Genomic DNA, 26,350 nt, shown 5'->3' with positions numbered 1-26,350 from the left:
AACTTACTAAGGTATCATTTCAGGATACAAAGTAAAAACTGTTACCAGAAAAATCATCTTCCATGTTTGTGTTCCCATTTGTTTTTGTTCTGTTAAGCATTTTACTACAGAAGTATAATATACATACAGAACAGTATACGTATTGAGGGTCCACCATGGCAAGTTTTCAAAAATTGAATACACACACATAACCAACATCCAGATCAAGAAAGAACAGAATCCCCCTCCATACCCCTCTTCCAATCACTCCCCTCCTCCAAAGTGTAACCACCATCTTGACTTCTAACAGCATACATTACTTCTGCCTGTTTTTGCCTTATAAATAGAAGCAAATAGTTAACAGAACTGTTACAGTGAAATTCTATGCATGCCTTGTAACACTCACCGTAATCTTCTTGTACAAAGCCATGACATTATCATCATTGAATGGTAGAAAGCCACACATAAGTACATATAAGAGTATGCCCATACTCCAAACATCTGCCTGAGTGGGAGAAAGAAATAATTTTTTAAAAATTGAGAACATATTACAGACATATTAAGCGACAGTACACTTAACAGAATCTTCACAGAGCTGAAAAATGGTGCAGAGATCATCCAATTCAACCTGCTCGTTCTACAGACAAGGAACCTAAAGCCCAGAAAGGAAGGCTTGTTCAAAGTCACCCAGTCAATGGCAGGCCACCCAGGTAGGTCTCCCGACTTTTAGTTCAGTGCACTCTCTCCCAGTGTTGGACTGTAATGTTCAATAGAAAATAATCCCCAGTTGGCTGGGCTGGATTGGGTATGATAAGAAAGGAGATGAGGGGCGCCTGGGTGGCTCAGTTGGTTGAGCATCTGATTGGGCTCAGGTCATGAATCTGCAGTTCATGGGTTCAAGCCCCACGTCGGGCTCTGTGCTGACAGCTCAGAGCCTGGAGTCTGCTTCAGATTCTGTGTCTCTCTCTCTCTGTAACCTCCCCTACTCACCCTCTGTCTCTCTCTCTCTCTCTCTCAAAAGTGAATAAACGTTAAAAAAAAAAAATTAAAAAAAAAAAAAAAAGAAAGGAGATGAGGCCAGGTCTCTGATTCTGAAAGACAATTCTGTAGTGCTGTTGAGGGTTATATAAACATGCATGAGGATGTCAAAACAAGCCTTAAAATTTACTACTGATAACCTACAAATGTAACTAAGCTGTGCTGTAAATTCCTCTCTACGTAAAGAAAACTTAATAAAGTTCAACGATTGACTTCTCAAATATAGAAGCTAGAAATTAGCCTGCCAGCACAAACACCCCTACAAATCTCAAAATCCCAGAAAGGAGCTTAACCTTTGTATAAGATATCCATGTGTCCCGTGAGTCCTAAGCACGAACTACTAATTCAAGTGGTATTTGGCCTTAGTCAATAATGACACGGCTGCTGACTGAGGAGAAATCACAGCTCCCACTATCACTTGAGCCTTAGGAAAATTTTAAGAGGTAAAAAGAGCAGCATTTTTTTTTTAAGCCAGGAGGGGTAGGAAGAGGAGAGAAACAAGAGTTAAAATAACTCAAGCGGCATCACATCTAAGTAATACCTATACTAAGTAACCCAAATCTAATGCCTAGTCCTGTCTACCAAGTCACATCAAATTATTAAGATGCCCCAAGTGAATGATCTACTTTCAGGCAAACACCTCATTTTTTTCTTCCCAGTTACAGGAGGTCAGAAATTAACTATTTATGACTCAGAGATGTCAAATAATTGATCTATAAATTCAGCCTGGATAGTATGGCACCCTTGACCAGGGTGTTCAATTCAAAGCAAAAAGGCTGCACAGGAAATACTGGGCTAGCATGGCCTCATCAAATGCCACAAGAAGAGGTCAACAGAGAGGTTATATCTGAGGTTAAACAAAAAGATAAGGAAAGGAGCACCTGGGTGGCTCCGCTGGCTAAGCATCCAACTCTTGGTTTCAGCTCAGGTCATGATCTCATGAGACCATGAGATCAAGTCAGTGTAGGGGGGAGTCTGTGCTGACAGCATGGAGCCTGCTTGGGATTCTCTGTCTGTCTGTCTGTCTCTCTCTCTCTCTCTGCCCCTCCTTCTTTCTCTTTCTCTCTCTCAAAATAAATAAACTTTTAAAAAATTAAAATAAAAGCGGTTAAAAATGCTTTTAAACTTCTATTAAAAATTATTGGGGTGCCTGGCTGGCTCAGTTGGTAGAGCATGTGACTCTTGATCTCAGGGTCGTGGGTTTAAGCACCACATTGGGTGTGGAGCCTACTTAAAAAAAATTACCATATAATTTAGAAGAGAGAGAGAAAGAGAATGTACAGGTATGCAGTGAAGCCTCCCTCAGTTCAAATCTTGACCTGTTGTTTACCAGGTGTGTGACCTTGTGAAGGCAATTTCTGAGCCTCAGTTTCTTCAACTTCTTACTTTAATGAAATGAATAACAGTATTCACTCCAAAGGATTTTTGGATTTCATTTAAATGAAAATTATAAAAAGCATCTAGCATTGGGACGCCTGGATGGCTCCGTCAGTTAAGCATCTGACTCTTGATTTCGGCACAGGTCATGATCTCACAGTTTGTGGGTTCAAGCCCCATGTCAGCCTCTGCACTGACAGCACAGAACCTGCTTGAGACTCTCTCTCCCTCTCTCACTGCCCCTCCCCTGTGCACACACACGTTCTCTCCCAAAATAAACAAATGTTTGAAAAAAAAAAAAGGAAAACAATTCTGACACATGCTACAACATGTATGAGTCTTGAGGATACTGTGTGAAGTGAAATAAGCCAGTCACTAAAAGACAAATATTGTAGGACTCCACGATATAAGGTACCTAGAGTAGTCAAATTCATATAGACAGAATATAGAAGGGTAGCTGCCAGTGGTGGGAGGAAGGAAGAATAGAATAATTATTTAATGGGTATAGAGTTGCATTTTGCAAAATGAAAAGAGCTCTGGAGATTGCACAATATAAAAGTGCCTATCACTATTTCTTTTTTTTTTTTTTTTTTTTTTTTTTTTTTTTGAGAGAGAGAGGGAGACAGAGCATCAGCAGGGGAGGGGCAGACAGAGAGAGGAAGACACAGAACCCAAAGCACATTCTGGGCTCTGAGCTGCCAGCACAGAGCCTGATGGGTCACTCAAACTCACCAACCATGAGATCATGACCTGAGCCGAAGTCAGGCACTTAACCGACTGAGCCACCCAGGTGCCCCTAAATGTGCCTAACACTATTGAACTGTACATTTAAAAATGGTTAAGATAGTTAAAAGAAAATTAAGATGGTAAATTTTATGTAATATGTATTTATACCACAACTGAACAATAAAAGGATCTAGCATGATTCCAGGACTATAATAAATGCTCAGCAAAAGTTTGTTCCTTTTCCTATGATGCACTGAGAAGGCCACAGTATCACCTTTGTGGTATTTCTGCCAAAAAGGCATAAGCTAAATCTAATCATAAGCATCAGATAAATTCAAATTGAGATACTTTCTACAAAATAAGTGGATTCCTCACAAATGTCAAGGTCAAGTAAGATAAAGGATAAGGAACTCTTCCAGATTAAAGAAGACCAAAGGATGGGGTGCCTGGGTGGCTCAGGCAGTTAAGCATCCGACTTGTCAGGTCGGACATGTCAGGTCATGATCTCATGGTTTGTGAGTTTGAGCCCCGTGTCAGGCTCTGTGCTGACAGCTCGGAGCCTGGAGCATGCTTTGGATTTCGTGTCTCCCTTTCTCTCTGTTCCTCCCCTGCTCACACTCTGTCTCTCTCTTCTTCAAAAATAATAAACATTCAAAAAAAAAATTTTTTTAATAAAATGAAAAAGCAGACCAAAGGAGCACAGCAACTAAATGCAATACGTGATCCTGAACTGAATCCTGGACTGGAGGGAAAATATAGCTAAGGACACTAGTGGTACAATTAACAGCACGTGACTATGAATTATGAATTAAATAAGTTGTATCAATGTTAAATCCCTGATTTTGATAACTATAGTGTAGGTATAAAAGAGAAAGCCCTTGCTTTTAGGAAATATATACATAGTATTTAATGATAAAGGGGAATAATGTCTAAAACTTATTCTTAATTGGTTAAGAAAAGAGTATGCATATATACAAACATAGAAAGAGAATGAAAAAGCAAACAGAATGAAAAAAAACGCCAACAACTGTGAATAGGACTAAATGTATACAGAAGTTCCTCATTCCATATTTGCAACTGTTCTATAAGTTTGAGATTATATCCACATCAAAAATCACCAAAAGAAGTCAGTTCCCATCTTCTCTTTTTACAATTAAGTAAGTGGGCATATGTCAAGGTTTCTCCAACATAACACTAGTTCCAAAAAAGATGCAGCACATAAAAAATGGACTCTGTAGGCAAGTAAAATCAAGGCCAGCTGCTATCTGTGATGCTCCCCTCCCAGAGGATCACATTGGATGAGAACATATTAAAGATCTAGAGATGTCCTGAACTAAAAAAATTATTCAATCCAGCATTTCCTGAGCTTTTGATAACTCAACTTTGTCTTATAATACTAATATTAGCAGTATTAGTACTCCACAGAACGGAAAGGACTGACGGGCTCGCAGTAGCTAATGGTAAGTAAAACAGGCAGTGCCCAGGCCTTCTGAGCCTGGGCCTCCTGCAAAGGACTGCTGGCCTCAGATAACTACCTGGCTATGAACAAAGTCCAAGTTTTCTCAGAGCTAACCAGGAAGCATCTCTGAAAACTGAGGCTGCAACTCTGGCCTTGTGCTCTACCTGGCTGGGCTAACCAGTCTAAACTACATATTGTTTTAACACGAAAGTAACCAAAACAAGGACACCAGAAATATACCTTTGCTTCATAAGTATAATATATATTATTATATTTATTGCAAGTTATTCATTTCATGTGTTACTTTAAGTCTTACTCTCTGAATAAACTGAACTCTTTGATTAACAAGATTATTTCTTACCTTATTGTAATATCCCCAGTGCACAATGACTGACTCACTACAGGTCACCAATAAATGTATATTGATTACATACTGAATTAATCAATGAATAATTACCTCCGATCCCAGGTATGATTTGCCTTGTATTAATTCAGGGGCTGCATAAGCAAGACTCCCACAACATGTCTGAAGATGGTAATCCTTGTTACCCTGCCAACAAGAAAAAATGAAATACTCCTTAATTACAGCCCTGAAGAAATTGAAACCTTGATAAACATTCCTTTGGCACAAGCAGAGAGAAACTAGATGAAGAATTATCTCAAAGAATGAGAGACTCTGTGCAGCCAACCCCATACTATGCTATATGCATGCAAACACGTGTAGTTTACTCTTCTCTGGATTTCCAATACCACTACAACCTGGCATGAACAAAATCTTCTTCCCCTTAGCTCAATCAAGTCAGGTTCATACTCTCCTAGACATCCATTCACAAAATAATCAGCTTAACAAACATCCAAGCACCCATGTCTGCCCACTCCCAAGTACTCAAAGAAAAAGGACTATTTCTTTTCTGGACTCTATCTCCAATATCAAATCTTTACAAATACAGAAAAGTTTCTCTTTCCTTAGAGGGAAGAGAGGAATCTGCTACATAGAACAGTGCCTTAGGAGTCTGTTTCCTAGACCCAGTCGTAACACAAATAAAAAACACCTGAACTTCCAGATCGGTGAAAATGAGAATCTGCTCGACATCCTCTGCTCTCGCACAGAAACATCAAGACATAATGAACATGATACGACTACCCAACATTTGTGTAGTCCTACAACTGGCAAATGACTTGTGAAACTGCGAAATTTCATTTACAACTGCAACAACGTGCCCAGAAGTGAACTTCTCAGCAGAAAGCAGAGGCAGTCCTCTCCCAGCCAAAGCTGCTTTCTCAGATGGTGTCTGTGTGGGTCGAATCTGTGGCAGCCATAAATAAAAGCTAATGGAGTCTGTCACAAACCTTCTCCACTGCCTCCTGTGGAGAACATGACTTAAACCAGTTTATCTGCTCAAAGTATGTTTTATCTTTATACGACTGCCGATCAAAAAAATGCCAGAGAGCATTTGGCTCCCAGACACAAGGCTCCACTGACAATCTCTGAAGAGCCAAGGGAAGGAGAGGAAAATCAGAAAGAATCAGACATTCAGCCTAAGGGGCAAAATCTGCTTCCCTTTGCATTTAGCTAATTCTGATTGGGGCAGGAAATAATCATGGGACTACAAAGGGCTAAGACAGGTCTGCAATTTCAACATTCCTAATGAGTGTAGACAGCTCATTTTAGAGGCTGTGAGTACCATCATTAGAGAACTCAGGAGGAAGCCTCCAATAGGCAGTCACACAGGAGCTCTGCAGACAGCGCAGCTGGAAAGTTCAAAGTCACCTCAAAGAGAAGGTACGCTGGAGAACGCCAGTAAACTGTGGGGTGCAAATTAAGGAAATATATACCCATATACATTTAATAGTGCATATGGACTTTTTCCTTCTTCTTTTATAAGGAAAGAGGATTGCCTCTCAAAACGTAACTATTAGTTATAGAACCATTTGGATAACAAAGAATAGATTTGCACTAAATTCCCAAAACTCCTATCTAAATGAACAAAAGCTTCACCTAGTGGCAACATACTCAAACTGCAAACACAGAATCAATTCAGAATTCATGTTGTAATGACCTCATGTCACCTCAGCACTGCAAATTCTCTCACAGCACATCCATGGGGGCTTCAGCAGGGCCAACCCTGGACCTAGAGCAGTGGTTCTCAATCTTGGCTACCTATTCGAATCATCTAGAGAACTTCTAAAGGGGATGCAATTTAACATTCTTCTCAATGGATGCAACCACGCTCAACAAAGGCTAAGTGGAAGCCAGTGCAAGATAATACCTTAAAAAGGTATATTTACAAAGGAAATAAATACATTTTTATTTCTGTACTTACCTTGGGTTTTGCACAGAGACCAAAGTCAATCAGTTTTAATTTATGATATTCATCAAACAACAAATTTTCCTGGGGAAACAAAGATATTTTCATAACTGTATATTGACTTCCTTATATCACATCCTACCTGTAGCCATTTCTAAAAACAGTTTCTAAATGAACAAGATTTTTTTTTCCACATATAAGACATTTATTTCCTGAGTATTTCCCATAGTAAGTTTTTAAAAATAGAAAGTAAACTTGAGTATTCTGTGGGACTTTATTCAAGGAGTGACACCTTTTGGGGGGGAAATACTTTATACATTATACAATATATATATATATATTCAGGACAAAAGCAAACATTATAAAAAGTACAAAAATAAAAAGATACAAACACAATATATTTTGGTTGGAATTTCAGAGATTTTTTTTCCTCTCTTTCCCTTTACCTCAACAGTTATGAATACTTCTGAAGCAGCATATATTGCTGCACTTTTGATTTTTGGTTGTACAGTTAATGAACTTGAGAGTCTGGATGACTGGGGATCATCTATTTGGCCTTCCCATTCTATTGTTTCTTCTTTGATGAATAAAGGTTTTCCTGAGGTTTGGCCAATAAGGTTACAGACGTCTTGAGCTTTGCACCACACGTTGGCAATAAGACAGGCCTGCCATCTTAGATATTCAACAGAAGCTGGAGGATGATGCAAATGGAACTGGCTGATGACAACAGAGCTATCTAGCTTTTCACTAACAAAGTTACAAATATTTTACACTTTTCCAAATTCAGTAAATGTAACGCAGACCTCTGCTTCCATAAAATAAGCACTTTCCACTCTTCTAAAGCCCTCTGTCACAGTTACATTCTCTGCCTGCAGGCCCTGCTGCTGGAGGCTCTGTGTGATGCAGTCCAGGCAGCAGCAAAACCAATAGATAAGATTTAAGATCGTTTATACCAAGCAGCCTGGGAACAACAGAATGAAAATCACTAAAAAAGAATGAAATGACAAGAAGTAAAGAAAGGGAAAGAGGAGGAATGGCGAGAACTATTCTGCTTCCCCTTGAGACACTTCGGCATAAACCATCCCCTCTGTGGTACCCTGAGATTCAACTACAAGCAAACACAATGTGTGCCAAACCAAAAGAATGAGCTCAAATCAGAGGGCTGTGTATAAACAGAGGCAAAAGGAAAGTAACATTGCCATGTTTTGTCAACCAATTCTAGATTCCTGGCCCTAATACCAAGTAACATAAAATCCATGTTCACTACCATCCATATTAGTCAGAGCCTGCAGACTTAAAAGTATTTGCATTTTTATTCTGTCCTTGAAAATTAGTGTCTGTTCATTCCATTGAACTATTCCTCTCTGAGATGTAATGGAATTAAAATTAAAGGAAGATGAGGTTAGGAAAAGAGTATTAAAGGGAAAATACTCTCAATGACAATATTCTCAAAGAAAACACTCAAAACTCTTCTTTCCTAGAGATAAAATCCTGAAGTTTATATTCCCCAGTTGATTACAAAGACATTCATAACGTCACCCACAACTGACATACAGAATATCAACAATTAGGTAGATCCAAAAAAGCCTACCGGCAATCAAAAGAAAAGAAAGAAAAGCGACACATTATGAGTGGAACAAAAAAAGAAGCAAAGCCAAGATAGACCCTAAACAGAAAGAACCTGTAGAACACTAGTAAAAACTGGTAAATGACGTTGAACTCTCAGGTGAGCGTCTGTGATAGTCACTTACCGGTTTGAGGTCCCTGTGAGCATAACCCTGGCTGTGCACGTAAGCAACTGCAGATACTATCTGACGGAAGACAACTCGGGTCTCCTCCTCGGATAGGCGATCCTGGGAAATTATGTAGTCAAACAGCTCTCCTCCGGGGCAATACTTCAATAACAACAGAGACATGCAGGTATGATTACTACTGACAAAAATCACTTCAGAGGAATTACAACAAAAAATTATACTTAACTCAGAGATATCTTTAATTCAACTTATAGGCAAGGGAACCAAGTGAAGAATAGTCAAAAATACACTGTCACGATCAAACAGGTCAACAATTACTCCAGGACACAGAACAACAGCTCTTGGTCTCAAGCAGTTTGATGACCAGTAAGTAGAAGTAGAACCAACTAACACTGTGATTTTTTTTTTAATGTTTATTTTATTTTTGAAAGAGAGAGAGCACATGCACACGCAGGCAGGGGAGGGGCAGAGAGAAGAAGACAGAGGATCCCAAGCGGGCTCTGCACTGGCAGCACAGAGCCCAAAATGGGGCTCAAACTCATGAACTGTGAGATCATGACCTGAACTAAAGTCAGATGCTTAACAGACTGAGCCACCCAGGCACCCCCTGACACTGTGATTTTTAAGTTCACTCAGGGTTTTATATTTTTATAGCAAAGTATTAAAACCCATTCTCATCTTAATGCACTCATATTTAGTGTAGTTCCCTAAAACAAAAACAATTTTAAAAAAGCACAATTTTTTAAAGATTTTTTTAAAGATTTTATTTTTAAGTAATCTCTATACCCAATGTAGGCCTCAAACTCACAACCCCAAGGTTAAGAGTCACATGCTCTACCACCTGAGCCAGCCAGGTGCACCCTAGAAGCAATTATTGCTTTTCCATCCTGAAGACCAGAGATTTTTAGTCTGTACCAGAAGGAGCCCAGTTCTACAGAGGTTCATAAGAAGCTACAGGAGAAGAGGTACCAGAATATTAAGTTCTAAGTTTTCTATCCTGTCTCAGAGCAACTCTACCTTTCTGTAAACTGGGGTTTCCCTTCAAGATTTCATTTCACCTTAGCAGTACCAATTAAAATCACAGATATCTATAGCTTTTGACCTCATAGTTCCACATTTAGAAAATGTTCCTACAGATATACTCTAATATCAAAAGCGATACTCTTTGGGAGTGCCTGGGTGGCTAAGTCGGTTGAGCGTCAGACTCTTGATTTCAACTCTGGTCATGATCCCAGGGTCATGGGATCAAGTCCTGTGTCAAGCTCCATGCTGAGTGTGGGGCCTGCCTGGGATTCTCTCTTTCTCTTTCTCTCTCCCCCCCCCCCCCCCCGTACCCCTCTCCTCTGCTCCTGCCCTCTAAAAATAAAACAAATCTTTAAAAAAGGATACACTTTCAAGATTACCCACTGCAGCAGTATTGTCTCGTAACAAAGCCTGGAAACAACCCAAATATGCTCACACTATTTAAATTCCATTATAAAATGGAATTCTATGCAGCCATAAAAAAAAAGGAAGCTCTTTACAAACTGATATGAAACAATCTCCAGTATTAAGTGAAAAAGCAAGATATAAAAGAGTATACATTGATACAGTGACTTGCAAAAAGCATTATGCTGAACAAAAGAAACCAAACACAAAAGAGTACAGACTGTATGATTCTATTTATATCAAGTTCTACAACAGGTAACACTAACCTATGGTGACCAAAATCAAATCATTGGTCATTGAGAAGTACAGTGGGCAGGTAGGGTTATAGGGATTAACTTCAAAGGGTCAGGAGAAAACTTTCGGGCATAATGGGTACGTTTTATCCCTAGGCTAGGGTGGGAAGTACATAGATGTCTACCTTTTTCAAACTGTATACCTAATGTGTGCATTTTAGCATATAAAAATTATACCTCAATTTTTTAAATGCTATCCAATAAGATTTATACAAACAGCCTACTTTATATACACAAATAAAGAAATGCAAAATGAAGTGAAACAAAAACATTAAAAACCTCTACAAATATACACAGATGGTCTCCAAGCTAAAATGTTAAGTGCATTAAAAAAAAAAACAAGGTACAGAATATTATAGTAGGCAACCACTTGTGTGACAGAAACTAATAAGCCACCTATATATATATAGGTGTGTGTATATTTCTATATATATGAAAACACACAGATGTACGTATTCACACACACCTAAAATACATGTAGGGATTTGTATGTAAGTACAGTTGACCTTTGAACAACACAGGGGTTGGCGGTGCTGACCATTCTCACAGTCAAAAATCTGCATGTAACTTTTTTTTAAATTTTAATTCCAGTATAGTTAACATATATGTTACATTGGTTTCAGATGTAGGATGTAGTGACTCAACAATTCCAAACATTACTCAGTGCTCATCAGGATACAGTACTCTTAATCTCTTTCATCTGTTTCACCCCACCCCCCCCCCCCCTCCCCCCACCTCCCATCTGGTAACCATCAGTTTTTCTCTGTAGTTAAGAGGGGCACCTGGGTGGTTCAGTCAGTTAAGTGTCTGACTCTTGATTTCAGCTCAGGCCATGATCTCACAGTTTGTGAGTTCAAGCCCTGCATCAAGCTCCATGCTGACAGTGCAGAGCCTGCTTGGGATTCTCTCTCTCCCTCTCTCTCTCTGCCCCTCCCTCACTTGTTCTTTCCTTCTCTCAAAATAAATAAATCTTTTTAAAAAGTGTTTTTTGGTTTGTCTCTTTTTTGTTCGTTTCTTAAATTCCACGAGCGAAATCATATGGTATTTGTCTTTCTCTGACTTATTTCACTTAGCATTATACTCTTTAGATCCATCCAGGTTGTAGCAAATGACAAGATTTCATTTTTTATGGCAGAATAATATTCCACAGTGTGTGTGCGCGTGTGGTGTATGTGTGTGTACATACACATACCATATATTCTTTTTCCATTCATCTATCAATGGACACTTGGGCTGCTTCCATAATTTGACTACTATAAATAATGCTGTAAAATAGGGGTGCATATATCTTTTTGAATTAGTGTTTTCATATTCTTACGGTAAGTACCCAATAGTGGAATTACTGGATCATATGGTAGTTCTATTTTTAAATTTTTTATATATGCATATAACTTTTGACTCCCTGAAATTTAACTATTAAAAGACTACTGTTGACAGGAAGCCTTACCAATAACATAAACAGTCAATTAATACATATTTTATATGTTACATGTATTATACACTATATTCTTATAATAAAGCAAGCTGGAAAAAAGAAACACATAAGGAAGACAAAATACATTTACAATACCATACTGAAAAAAATCTGTGTATAAGTGGACTCTTATAAACGAGGTTCCAGAGAGATCCTTTGGTCCCTCTTACCGTTAAGGACACAGCAAGAAGGTGCCAGCTATGGATCAGGAAGAAGGCCCTCACGTGACCATGCCAGACCCTTAATTTTGGAATTCCCAGCTTTCAGAACTATGAGAAATAAATTTCTGTTGTTCATAAGCTACTCAGTCTGTGATATTTGTTATAGCAGCCCAAGTGGACTAAGACAGAAACCAAATACCTTTCAGTCTCTAGACCATACTACTAACCTCAAGAACCATGAATATTTTGTTGGCTGTCTCCAGCACATGGTAGAGTTGACATATATGCTGATGTCTCAAGTTCTTCAAGGCCTCAATCTCCGTTTTGATCCGGGGCAAATCACTCTGTGACAAAACACAGTACATGAGCAATAAACCTATTTTGGAAGTGCTCCAAGCACCAATAACAAAAGCTTTAATACTGAGTAGCAAAAGCAACCAATAGCCAAATTGTTCAACAGCACAGAAAAATACAAAAAAATTATCTGTGTGTACATAAAGAAAGGCCTTGAGGGTTTTATGAAAGATAGTTTGATGTGGGTGAATAATACAATGTCCAGAAAAATCAAAACAGTCTCAGAACCCCTTAGGTTAGCATTCCAGGGGGATGCCTGGATGGCTCAGTCAGTTAAGCTTCCAACTCTTGATCCTGGCTCAGGTCATGATCTCTCAGTTTGTGAGATTAAGCCCTGATTTGGGCTCTGTGCTGGCAAGTGTGGGACCTACTTGGGATTCTCTCTTTCTTTCTCTCTGTTACCTCCCTGGCTTATGCGCACACACTCTGAAAATAAATGAATACATAAACTTAAAAAAAAATTGAAGGAGAGCCTGAATTGTCAGTTGACGGATTATTAGAAATAATTTCTGATTCGGTCACTGTATTTTGGCATATAATTTGGAAGTAGTTCAAAGAATTGAGGGACACTGCTGTACTAGAACTCCTCACATTCTCTCTGACTTATTTATTCATGTTAATCAACACTTACATCCTTAAAAATAAAAAATAAGAAAAAAATAAAAGTAAATAGATATGAACACTTGATGTTAAATTCTGTCTCGTTCCAACAAGGGAGTCCAAAAAAAAGTCCTATGTGTCTAACTAAAAAATCTTACTTTATTAAAATCTTCACTAAATTAAAAAATGTTACTTTTTATGTTTGATAATTACCAACATTTATAAAATGTTTGTGTTGTTTTACTCAGTGGTACACTACTAATAATTATAATGCTAACTCAATCCACAAGAAAAAAAATGTTTAACACTCAGATTTTTGGTTAGAGAAAAAAATAATTTTTTTACTGTTTTCTAATTTATCTTCAAAAAAAAGAAACAGTGGTGCCTAGGTTGCTCAGTCAGTTAGGTTAAGTGTCAGACTTCCGCTCAGGTCATGATCTCGCAGTATTTGGGTTTGAGCCCTGCATTAGGCTCTATGCTGACAGCTTGGAGCCTGGAGCCTGCTTCATATTCTGTCTCCCTGTCTGTCTGTCTGTCTCTCTCTCTCTGCCCCTTCCCTGCTCACACTGTCTCTCTCAAAGACAAATAACATTAAAAAAAAATTTTTTTTAAACAAAAAGAAGAAACAGCCACAGATACATACAAAGAGACTAGTAAATTCTCAGCAGGAGACCAAAACTAAGAAACCAAATGATATGAGCAACAATAAAAAAATTAGAAACAAAAGACCACTCAGGGTGACTTCAAACACTAGAAAGGGTTTAATAGGCCCAAAAGACCATCAAAAGAGACCCATCTTCCCTTAATATAAAAACAATAAACTTTATGTACATTAAAACCAAAACCACATATTGAATGAGCTGTTTCAGGAGGTAACAATCAGCCCAGTCCTGGAAACACCCATGTATATGAGCAAGAGGCTGATTACAAAAAGGACTTAATGATATAACTTCGAACGTCAATTTGAATAAAATTCTAGAACTCACAACTATCTATCATAAAAGAGATCAACACTTAGTAAGGGGATCGTGAGAAGGTACAGGAGATATTAATATCCAGAAACACCTGTAATACTATGAAACATCTGTAGGAAAATGGACTCCACAGACCAGATTATGTACCATGGCCTGGCATTAAAATTAAGGACATGGGGCGCCTGGGTGGCTCAGTCGGTTAAGCGGCCGACTTCGGCTCAGGTCATGATCTCGCGGTCTGTGAGTTCGAGCCCCGCGTCGGGCTCTGTGCTGACAGCTCAGAGCCTGGAGCCTGTTTCAGATTCTGTGTCTCCCTCTCTCTGACCCTCCCCCGTTCATGCTCTGTCTCTCTCTGTCTCAAAAATAAATAAACGTTAAAAAAAAAAAAAAATTTTTTTTTTTTTTAAATTAAGGACAAAGTAACCCCTTCGCCAGATTACTTTTTAAAACCAGAGATTTATACATAACTTGCAATCTAAAAAAGCCCAACAAGCTATAGAAAGATCATTCTAATGAAAGTAGTAACTAGAACATAGAGCAAATTCAGGTTTTAATTTACAAAACTGATCTATAGATATTTTTTAAATAATTTTAACTTACCCCTAGTGCATTTTTATCCATGATTTTTATAGCTACCATTTCTCCAGTGAGGATATGGCAGGCAAGTTTGACCTTTGCAAAGCCACCTAAGTATAGAAAAATGTGTTACGAAGAGATAAGCAAGAGTAACCTAAAATCATCATCAGAGCAACCTGAGGACTCAGGCACAAATACCTCTCCACATGCTTTTATTTTATTTTTTTTAAGATTTTATTTTTAAGTAATTTCTACACCCAACATGGGGCTCAAACTGAACCCGAGATCAAAAGTTGCATGCTCTGAGCCAGCCAAGTGCCCCTCCATATGCTTCTAAAAAGCTCTATCAATCCATATTTTCCTGGAAGTTTGTGGCTCTTTCTTCCTGTCGTTTCCAAAGCACTAGCCATGACTTTAACCTCTCCTCATCCGATGTCTAGCTGAAGATTTTTACCATGATAGAATCTTTAACTTTGTAATGAAGAAGTAGGAAAACAGAATTCACTGTTTAGAAATTTGCTTTACAAGTAACATTGCAAATAAATTTGCTTTATAATTAAAACTGCTACAACACAATATAAAGTTGTTGAGATAAAAGACAATGAGAAACATCTACTGTTTTAAAACTGGATCAGGGGGCGCCTGGGTGGCTCAGTCGGTTAAGCCTCCGACTTCAGCTCAGGTCACGATCTCATGGTCCGTGAGTTCGAGCCCCGCATCGGGCTCTGGGCTGATGGCTCAGAGCCTGGAGCCTGCTTCCTATTCTGTGTCTCCCTCTCTCTCTGACCCTCCCCCGTTCATGCTCTGTCTCTCTCTGTCTCAAAAATTAAAAAAAGTTAAAAAAAACTGGATCAGGGGCGCCTGGGTGGCTTGGTCGGGTTAAACGTCCGACTTTGGCTCAGGTCATGATCTCACAGTCTGTGAGTTCGAGCCCCGTGTCGGGCTCTGTGCTGACAGCTCAGAGCCTGGAGCCTGTTTCAGATTCTGTGTCCCCCTCTCTCTCTGCCCCTCCCCTGTTCACGCTCTGTCTCTCTCTGTCTCAAAAATAAACATTAAAAACAAAAATTAAAAAATAAATAAATAAAACTGAATCAAAAGGATATGATTTTTCAAAACTGGATCAAATGCTAGATAAATGTCTACACTTTGGTATCTAAAACAAACTGCCAATTTCATATTTTGAAAAAGAAGCTCCTGGGGCACCCAGGCAGCTCAGTCAGTTAAGCATCTGACTTTGGCTCAGGTCATGATTTCACAGTTTGTGAGTTCAAGCCCCATGTTGGGCTCTCTGCTGTCAGCATAGAGCCTGCTTCATATCCTCTGACCCCCTCTCTCTGCCCCTCGCCCCCCTCTCAAAAATAAATAAACATTAAAAATAAATAAATAAAAAGAAGCTCTGGAGGTCCCTGCTATGGTCTTCCCCATCTCAGTAAATGGCAACTCAACATTTTCCAAAAACCTGGAAGCCATCCTTAGCCCTTCTCTTTTGTATCCCACTACATACCCAACCCATTAACAAATCCCACTGGCTCTGTCTTCAAAATACATCAGTCGTTACCTTGAGGGAAAACAGACAGGTATTGACTAGAAATCTGTCTTGATCGGAGCATGGAACATATAGGTGGACGTGTTTGTAAAACTCCATCAAGTGGCGCCTGAGTGGCTCTGTTGGTTAAGCATCCAACTCTGATTTTGGCTCAGGTCATGATGCCACGATTTGTGAGACTGAGTCCCCCAGCACAGAGCCTGCTTGGGATTCTCTCTCTCCCTCTCTTTCTCCCCTCCCCTGTGCGCACACGCACATGGTCTCTCACTCTGTCTCTCTCAAAATAAACAAACATTAAAAAAAAAAACTCCAGGGGCGCCTGGGTGGCTCAGTCGGTTAAGCGTCCGACTTCGGCTCAGGTCACGATCTCGCGGTCCGTGAGTTCGAGCCCCGCGTTGGGCTCTGTGCTGACTGCTCAGAGCCTGGAGCCTGTTTCAGATTCTGTGTCTCCCTCTCTCTCTGACCCTCCCCCGTTCATGCTCTGTTTCTCTCTGTCTCAAAAATAAATAAAGGTTAAAAAAAAAATTAAAAAAAAAAAAAACTCCATCAAGACTAATGCACTTTGCATATTTTACCGTTATACTTCAACAAATTAAAACACATATACGTACAGAATCACACCCCTTTCACTACTTTCACTGCTATCACCCTCATCCAAGTCACCATATTCTCTACCATCACTCACCTGAATTAATGCAATAATCTCTTAACATATCTCTGCTTCTACCCCTGCCTTTCCCAACTAATCTTTTCACAGCCAAGCAGCTAGAGTGACCCTTAAAAACAAAGGTCAGGGGTGCCTGGTTGGCTCAGTTGGTTAAGCGTCTGACTTTGGCTCACATCATGATCTCACACTCCATGAGTTCGAGCCCTGCATCGGGCTCTGTGCTGATAGCTCAGAGCCTAGAGCCTGCTTTGGCTTCTGTGTCTCCCTCTCTCTCTGCCCCTCCCTCACTCACACTGTCTCTGTCTCAAAAATAAAATTAAAACATAAAAATTTTTTTAAAAAAAGAAAAAAGCAGAAACAAAGGTCAGATAGATCATTCCTTGGCTCAAAACTCTCCAGTGATTTTTATTCTAAATAAAATGACCTACGAGGGCCCTGCTACTATTCTCCTCTCTTGCTCTACTTTTTCTTTCTAAAGTAAGTTGAAGAATTTTAAAACTACACAGGTTAAACTGAAAAGCTCATGACTGCCCAAATGCACTATTATTCTCAAATAGTTGATCTGTCCTCTGCCTCCAGGAAAAAAAAAAAGATTACCTGTCCCAACAGTTTCATATAATTCATAGTATTTGAGAAGTTCATCATAATCTTTCATAGTCCTCCTGGAAGTTTCTACAAAATTACAAAAGGAACCTGTAAGACAGAAATAGTACATGACCAAAAAAGGAACTACTATGAGATTACCTTATAAGTGCAAATATAAATAAGTCTTAGGCATATAAATGATACCAAAAAAAACCTGATTTACTATATGGTAAAAAACAAACAAACAAACAAACAAACAAAAAACCTGGATTCCTATCTCATACTACACATAAAAATCAATTCTAGATCAAGCAAAGACTTATATATGCAAGATAAATTTTAAAAAATTTTTAAAGAATATTGTCATGATTTCAGGACAGAAGAGAATCTTTTAAACAAAGTGTTAATCGTAAAAAAAAATAAATGTTAAAATTAAGAACTTTTGCCCATCTAAAGACATCCTTAAAAAAAAAGAAAATCATAAATGTGAGAAAATATTTGTAACACTTATAAACAATGGGTTTTTATCCAGAACATACTATATACAATATAGAAGGCAACCCAAAAGAAAAAATAAGCAAATGAAATAAAAAGCATTTCATAAAGAAACACAAAGGACCAATAAAAACATGAAAAAACATTCAATTTTATTAGTTATCAGGGAAATGCAAATTAAGATTCCAATGATATACAATTTAAAAAATATATGAGATACATATTTTATTGCTATGCTCAACTTATGTGTGTTACATATACAGTTGATCCTCGAACAATGAAGGGGTAAAGGGCACCAACTCCCTTGCAGAGTTGAAAATCCACATATAACTTTTGACTACCCTAAAACTTAACTACGAACAGCCTACTGTTGACAGGAAGCCCTATCAATAACATAGTTAATTAGCACATATTTTGTATTTCATATGCATTATATACTATACTCTCACAATAAAGTAGGCTAGAAAAAAGAAAATTTATTAAGAAAATCATAAGGGGCATGTGGGTGGCTTAGTCAGTGAAGTGTCCAACTCTTGATTTTGGCTCAGGTCATGATCTCAAGGTTCATGGGATCAAGCCCCATGTGGAGCTCTGTGCTCTGTGTAGAGCACAGAGCCTGCATGAGATTCATTCATTCTCTCTCTCTCTCTCTCTCTCCCCCACCTCCTGCTCACATGCACTCTCTCTCTCTCAAAATAAATAAATAAACTTAAAAAAAAAAAAAAGAAAATCATAGGGAAGAGAAAATACATTTACAGTATTGTACCCTATTTACCAAAAAAAATCCATGTATAAGTGGATTCACAAATTTCAAAATCATGTTGTTCAGGGTCAGCTATACTTTCAAGAATGTAACAAAAAATATATAAAAATTAGTTGTAAAAACGTCTTTGGTAGATATTGTTTGATTGATTGTTTGGTAGAATTGATTGATTGTTGAAAATAAGGTAGAATTTAAAAAAAAAAAACAAGGACAAGTAGGGCCCTATTGTGTACATGACTGCATAAGGTCACACTCTTATCAGCTTTGTCTTATTTGTGGAAGATATGCTCTTAGTTGGTTTTAACTAGAGATTAGCAGTATCTGACAGAAGTGCTACTGCAATCAGACTGTCAACCCTGAATTTTTGTTTATTCATTTATCATACAGATGTGTTTACTGAGCACCTACACTGTGCCAGACCTGCGCTTTGCACTAAGCCTTAAAATGCAGAAGGAAAGAAAGGTGGTTCCTGCCCTCATGAATCTCACATTCTAGTGGAAAAGACAGTAAGCAAATAATTAAAATTTGTCATAAATACTGGGAAAGAAATAAGCAACAATGGTGAGAATGGGTTGCTGAGATGGTAATATTTAAGTCAAGATTCGATTCAAAGGATGAAAAGTGAGAAAAAGAAAATCAGCCCTCAGGCAATCAAATTGGAGGTGGTTAAAATAATAATCCTTTCTTACATTGATTGCTGTTTTCTCATCCATGACATCCTCCCACCTCTTGCTTCCTAAGATACCCACGTGCTGAAATGCCCCAGCTCTTTGACAGTATCCATTCTAAAACGGGTTCTTGTTTCCCTAATCCTTTCTTAAAATCACCACCATAAACTCAGATCCTAGAAGGCCCTTCTCAATCCCTAGTAAGTATGGTTTCTCTTGCTGCAGCAAGCTTACTACACCTAATATTTTTTACTACAGATGTGTTCTTAGTGGTTTTTGGTCGACAGACTTTAACAGGAGTCATTAGCCCAAAAAGAATGAGAAGATGAGCACTGGGAAAAGAGGGAATTTTAGGTGCAAAGATTCCAGGGAAAAAAAAAAAAAGCTGACATGTACTGAACTGAAACTGCTTTTAGAGGTCCCAGCAAATGGAAATGCAGATTTGGAGCAGGGACAATGGGTTAGCCACATGAAAAAAAAAGAATACTGGATCTCTCTCTCACACCACACACAAAATCAGTTACAGTTAGTATAAAGACTTAAAAGTGAAAGACAAATCTTTAAAATGCAGACAGCTAAGGTCTTGCCCACACCAGACCTATATCTAGGAGTGGGAAAAGGCAGAAAGAAACGGAAAAGTAAGAATTAAAAGAATACCGTTTCATAGAAGCCAAGAAGGAAGAAAAAGGTAAAACAGTAAAAGATAATTTCTAGGAAGCAGATTTCTAAAATTTTCTAAAAGTGCACATTTATATATAGGTCAAGTCCTAGGACATGAGTTTTGGTGTTGCAAAGTGGAGCTTTCATTATGAGTAGACATGGGGTAAAAGATCTCTGAACCTACAGAGAAATGGTTTCTTTAAGGGACTCTCCTTTCCAGAGGGTGGTATGGAAGGACAGGACTAGGGATTTCACCTTGGGAGGAGATGCCCTGACACCCCTTAGAAAGCCAAGCAGGAATCAGAAGGCCCAGGAAAGCAGAGATCACTGAGTCAGGCACAAAGAATGTCCCATCTAGGCCAGCACAGCACACCAGGACTCTAAAGTTCACAAAGGGGTTTGAAGCCAATGCCCAGCTAGAGATGAAATCCTCCCTTTGCCTGGCCTCACCCCTATGCACAAATCTCCCTTGGTGACCTAGCAGTGGAGTAGCTGTGACAGAATAGGGTTCAGGATCCTCAGACCCATTCTCGCTAACATTTCAAAAAATTAAGTGAGTACATGCATATCCAACTGGGACTTGCGAAGCAAGTTCCACCTGGAAACTTCATTACTGCCTCTCAGTAGTGGACACCTGGTATTGGCGCTCATTTCTAGAACCAGATAGTCTCCCTTCACTGACAGGCAGACCTCTAGCAAGCCACCGAAGGCTCAGATTGATGGGTGGCCAGCACCATGTTCACTACCTTCACATTCTCTGTTCTTCATCCTGTCTCACCCAGAGCTGAGTGGCCAGCATGTTACTAAGCCTTAATAATGGTCATGACTTTGGAAGATCTAGAATGCACGTTCAACCTCAGAAGTGTGGTAAGTTTATAAAAGAAAAGGAGAGGGGTGATTGGGTGGCTCATTTGGTTGAGCGTCCAACTTCAGCTCAGGTCATGATCTCCCGGTTGCCAAGTTCGAGCCCCATGTCCCGCATTGGGCTCTGTGCTGACAGCTCAGAGCCTGGAGCCTGCTTTGGATTCTGTGTGTGTCTCTCTCTCTCTGCCCCTCCCCCGCTCATGCTCGCTTGCTGTCTGTCTCAAAAATAAAATAAACATTAAAAAAAAATTTTAGATGGGGCGCCTGGGTGGCTCAGTCGGTTGGGCGTCCGACTTCAGCTCAGGTCAGGATCTCGCGGTCCGTGAGTTCGAGCCCCGCATCGGGCTCTGGGCTGATGGCTCAGAGCCTGGAGCCTGCTTCCAATTCTGTGTCTCCCTCTCTCTCTGACCCTCCCCCGTTCATGCTCTGTCTCTCTCTGTCTCAAAAATAAATTTAAAAAAGTTAAAAAAAAAAAATTTAAAAAAAAATTTTAGAAAAGGAGGTCCTTAACACAGTGAGGATAGGCATCTTCTTAAATCAAAGTAGAGAAAAAACTGAATGAAATAATCAAAAAAAGCCCAGGAGCCTCAAAGGATATTTTTTCAAAGATCCTTTTAAATCTCCTTTTAAAATGCATAAAGCACTCTGATTCCATGAATCATTTTACTTAGAGATAAAAGATAAATTATGGTCAGTGAGTAAAAAGCCTTCAAAAATTTGGTCAGTGAACAAAACGCTATAGCAGAAGCTCTGGAAAGGAAATTCAAACTCAAGAAAAAACATCAGCCTTAAAAAAAAAAATAGTTTTAATTTCAATGTCAAAGCTATTATAGCAAGAAAGATAAAGATCATGGGCAAAAGACATTCTGATCCAATAAAGAGTAGCCATTTCCTAGGAAGAGACGGCACTGGACCAACTTAATAAGCAGACTGAATTTTTAATCTAGCTGAACCTGCATGAATGGGGTAGGGCAACAGAAGAAGCAGTCAGGCCACAGTAAAGTTGGGGATATACAAAGGAACTTTTTTTTAGTTTATTTATTCATTTTGAGAGAGAGACAGAGAGCACAAGCAGGGGAGGGGCAGAGATTAAGAGAGACAGAATCCCAGCAGGCTCTGCACCATTAGCAGAGAGCCAGGCTCAAACTCACAAACCACAAGATCATGGCCTGAGCTGAGATCAAGAGTCAAAGCCACCCAGGTGCCCCCACAATGGAACAGTTCTTCCACTGGAGTGGCAAGTTACTTCAGGCAAGGAGATATCACAGTGATCATATTTATTCTCACTGGCACCTAAGGCACAGGATAAAATATATCCTTAACAGCAGTACAAATTAAGAAATCTTTTAAAGAGTATTTGTCAGTGGGGCAAAGATGGGAATGAAGTGGAACCACCCCAAAAAGGCAGGAAACATAGGAACTAAGAAATTTCAAAACAGGCAACAACAGCAGTAAAGGTATAGTCAACATAAAAAAATCTTTGGGCTCCTGGGGTGCCTGGACTGGCTCGGTCAGTAAAGCATGCGACTCCTGATCTCACAGTTGTGAATCTGAGCCCCACAGTGGGTGTAGAGATTACTTAAAAATAAAATCTTTAAAAAAAAAAAGAAAGGAAAGAAAAAGAAAGGAAATCTTTGGGATCTTCATGAGGGAGAGGACAAAGAGCAGATTAGAAATGGGGGAAGGTCAGGTTATAAATCTGTTTACAAAGTTGCCTGCTATAAAAGTAGACAATCAGGTTCATTAGAGAGCAAAGCCCAACTAATACTGGGTATTGAGAACACATGGGTTAAAGAGGAAACACAAAGAGACATTTCAAAGCCTAAAGACAAAGAAATGGAAATGGGCAAAAGCTTCACAAAGTATAAGAATCCTACTTGCCACCACTGCCCATATCTAAATTCCATATAAAGGACTGGGCGATTCCAATTGCCATGCTCAAAAGGAGAAAATCATTTGTATGATGTTGAAAGGCACATCCCCCGATGAGGAATATAAGAATTCACCATTAACTTTTAATAGATTTCTCCCAAGTGAGTTTTGAACTTCCAGGTCATGGCCTCGAGTCAACTAGCAGAGATCAACTTGTGCCAATTTAAGATGGAACCACGCACCTTCTCTTTCTCTTTCCTTTTTATCTACTCCCCCCACCCTCCTATTACACCATGCTTTTGGATGAGTAATACAAACGTGGGCCTAAATTATATCTACTGAATCCAGGGATCATCATTTTGGCTGCTTTTGGAAGAAAACTGGTGTTTGCGTTGCAAACTGCTTTAATGACAACAGATTTTACTTGGTTTTTAAATTTTGTGGATGTGGAGCTGGTTGCAAATATTCTTAAGTGCCCTGTTTATCCTCAAAAGTTTGGAAATATACAACACAAGAAGAACAGGGCTGGAGGAACCCAATTCTGTAGCTGCTTAAAGGAGATGTATGATCAATGTGGAAGGCAGCCTCTCACCTGTGGATAATGAAGAAAACTAGACTCCAATCAGTTACCTGAACGTCCTCTGAGTGTGACTAAATAGAAGAACTGGGGGCATAAGCAATTGGGATGTTGCACTTCCCTGAGGAAACAAGCACTGCTTAGATAATAGGTTTATTATTAAATTTTATAGAAGAGCAACAAATTAGGGGCAATTTCCTACTAATAGTATTATTTGGGCTATGCTATTACTTGCTGGGTAATACGTTTACTTCATCTATGAGCTTGGTAAGATACTGATGCTGAAGATCTTTCAAATGAGAAGTAGAATACCGAACAGCTTATAATGTGGCCTTGTAATTGATACATTTAACATCCTGTCTTGCTCCCTTGCATTGGCTTCTGAGAGCACCAACGAAGAGGCGTTCATTCCTAAAGACGTTCAGGGACTCATTTGCCCATCTGGTGGGTCCACAGTAGATACGGAGGAAAGATAGATCCACTGGTGAAACAAGCCCGTGAGGGTATAGTAAAGGAGTTTCTGATTTCTCCCAAACAACATAGTAAACAGAAACCAAAATATGAACAAAAAAGGGAAAACTGGCTTCTAAGCAAAACTCCAGGTACCTCTGAAACCCACCGCCACTTTACCCCGTTTCACCACCAAAGAGAAATACCAAAGGTAAAGCTCAAGTACGATTATTCACCCAAGGTGCTTGCTTGGGACGCTCGCCTCTAGTTGTTTCCCTTTTCCCCACCGGTTTCTTGGTGGTGCTGCTCCTTTTACTGCTTTGGCAGTCAGGGCATAACCCTTTTTGCGCGAGCCTCTTAAGCCACTACTTTGGGAAGGCGAAGGAAGAGGAAGGATTTGGACTCTGAAAAGGGGGTGGTAACACACAACACATTTCCTTTTGAACTGCACTGCCCCAGTAAACTGGGTTGTACGAACAGAATTAATTTGGAACCCTTCCTTCAACTTCTTTTCGCGGAGACAGGGTCACGGAAACGTGGCAGGCATGGAAATTCACAACTCTCGCAGTCTCCTCAGCGGCAAACGCTTTGCCTGCACCTCAGTAACCCTGAGGTAGGTAGGATCATTATCCCCACTCACAAAGGAGAAAACTGGGGCGTCGGAAAGGCTGACTATATCAACCGGGAAGTGGGTTCGCAAGTGAGGTTCCGGGGAAATTCTCCAGTCTCCGGAGAGCCAAGAACAAGCCAGGCTCGCGCCGCCACTCCCCCACGCCGCGCATAGCTCCGACCCTGGCCCTCATCTACGGCGGGAGACACTGACCTGAGGGGCAGAGGGGTGGAGAGCCGGGGGGGCGGGGCCGGGTGGAAGCACACAGGAGGCGGCCAGCAGTCCCGACCGAAGCAGCGAGCGCCCAGAGCCCCTGGTAAGCTTTGGAATCGTCTAGCTCTGGCCGCTTCCGCCCGCCAAGGAAATCAAAACTCCCGGGCCGGAAGGGGCGGGGCGGGGCGCGGCGGGGGCGCGCGCGGCTCCGGGAGCGGGTGAGGCGGGGACGCGCGGGCGCGCTCTAACCGGGACCGGAAGGGCTGGGCAGGGAACCGGGCGGCCAGTTTTTCTCCGGCTAGGCGAGGCTCTGTGACGTGACGTCTTGGTCTTCAGACGGGGTACGCCTTCACCGGAGGGTATGTAAAGAGTCTGCAGGGGGCGTGGACGTGCAAAGTTTCCACATAATTCTACCTTCTTACGCCCTGCTTCCTAAAATTGATCTGCAGAGAAGTCGCTGGTCTTAATGGTTATCATTTCGTCCTCCCCTTGCCTAGTGGCCCTTCTCTCACCCATCAAATACTAGTATACTCTCACCTCTCCAAATCACACTAAAATGTATTGCCACCAGGTGTAAAACCCTCAGGGGCCAAATTAATTGTCCTTTAAGTTATTATGGGTCCCAAAATCACTAACCCAGCATCACACTGGAAATCTTTCTTAATACAGTTCACTATCTGGTCATTATTTATGTGATTTTCATTGCTGTGTGAATTACAATGGTAATGGTAACTCTATCTGGAAGAAAAAATTAAAAATATAGCCACAGGAAAGAACATTAAGTATAAATTCGCATAGGGATGCCTGGGTGGCTCGGTGGGTTAAGCGTCCGACTTCGGCTCAGGTCATGATCTCACAGTCCGTGAGTTCGAGCCCCGCGTCGGGCTCTGTGCTGATGGCTCAGAGCCTGGAGCCTGTTTCAGATTCTGTGTTTCCCTCTCTCTCTGCCCCTCCCCTGTTCATGCTCTGTCTCTCTCTGTCTCAAAGATAAATAAACGTTAAAAAAAATTAAAAAAAAAAAAATTCCCATATGCATTTTTAAAAAAAAATTTTAATGTTTATTTTTGAGAGAGAGAGAGGACAGAGTGTGAGTGGGGGAGGGGCAGAGAGAGAGGGAGACACAGAATCCAAAGCAGCCTCCAGGCTCAGCTGTCAGCACAGAGCCCAGCGCTGGGCTTGAGCTCGGGAACTGTGAGATCATGACCTGAGCCGAAGTCTGCTGCTTAACTGACTAAGCCACCCAGGTGCCCCTGCATATGTATTTTTAAAATAGACCTGACTTTTAGAGCAGTTTTAGGTTCACAGGAAATTTGAGGGGCTCCTAAACACCTGCTCCCACGCATGCATAGCCACCCCCATTATTAATATCCCTCATCAAATCACCAAAGTGGTACATTTGTTCCAACTGATGAACCTACATTGACACCCAAAGACCATAGTTCATATCAGGGTTCCCTCTTGGTGTGTACATTTTATGAGTTTAGACAAATGTATAATGACATGTATCCACCATTATAGTATCATACAGAGTAGTTTCACTGCCCTAAAAATTCTCTGCTCTACCTGCCTATATATAATATATATGTGTACAATATACAACATATATTGTATATATGATATATATTATTTTACTTATATTGTATATGCCTATTTTACTTCATTGTGGTAACATATATACAATATATATGTGTACAATATATATAACATATTGTACAATATATGTGTGTGTGTGTGTATATATATATATATAGTATACATTATATATATCCAGCACTCTATTTTACTTCATTGCAGTAAAACATTATATATAGGGGCGCCTTGGGTGGCTCAGTTGGTTAAGCGTCCGACTTCGGCTCAGGTCACCATCTCCCAGTTTGT

The 26,350-nt window shown here is 40.0% G+C and overlaps 1 protein-coding gene, 1 long non-coding RNA gene and 1 pseudogene across 3 annotated transcripts in view; 1 reads left to right on the top strand and 2 right to left on the bottom strand.

Annotated features, from left to right (window-relative positions):
• Positions 1–385: 385 nt before the first annotated feature.
• Positions 386–24,541, bottom strand: LOC125917011 (maternal embryonic leucine zipper kinase; the record flags this gene model as incomplete). The annotated part of the gene is made up of 8 exons (XM_049623268.1): positions 24,473–24,541; positions 17,313–17,408; positions 14,527–14,612; positions 12,226–12,342; positions 8,640–8,783; positions 6,904–6,972; positions 5,037–5,129; positions 386–484 (listed from the first exon to the last, which is right to left on the bottom strand). Coding segments are annotated over exons 2-8 (666 nt in total), but the record flags the coding sequence as incomplete, so codon positions are not given.
• LOC125917012 (interleukin-1 receptor-associated kinase 1-binding protein 1-like) lies at positions 6,925–7,814 on the bottom strand (annotated as a pseudogene).
• Positions 24,542–24,732: 191 nt separating the features above from the next.
• Positions 24,733–26,350, top strand: part of LOC125917013 (uncharacterized) — a 55,897-nt gene continuing 54,279 nt past the window's right edge. For both annotated transcript variants that reach the window (XR_007456078.1, XR_007456079.1), the window contains exon 1: positions 24,733–24,831. This is a non-coding gene — a long non-coding RNA (uncharacterized LOC125917013). The remainder of the gene's footprint in view (positions 24,832–26,350) is intronic.

Source organism: Panthera uncia, unplaced genomic scaffold (assembly GCF_023721935.1).
Source record: "Panthera uncia isolate 11264 unplaced genomic scaffold, Puncia_PCG_1.0 HiC_scaffold_1396, whole genome shotgun sequence".
NCBI classification, from domain to species: Eukaryota; Metazoa; Chordata; class Mammalia; order Carnivora; family Felidae; genus Panthera; species Panthera uncia.
Note: the sequence above shows the minus strand (reverse complement) of the source record. Positions and strands in the feature narration are given on the sequence as shown.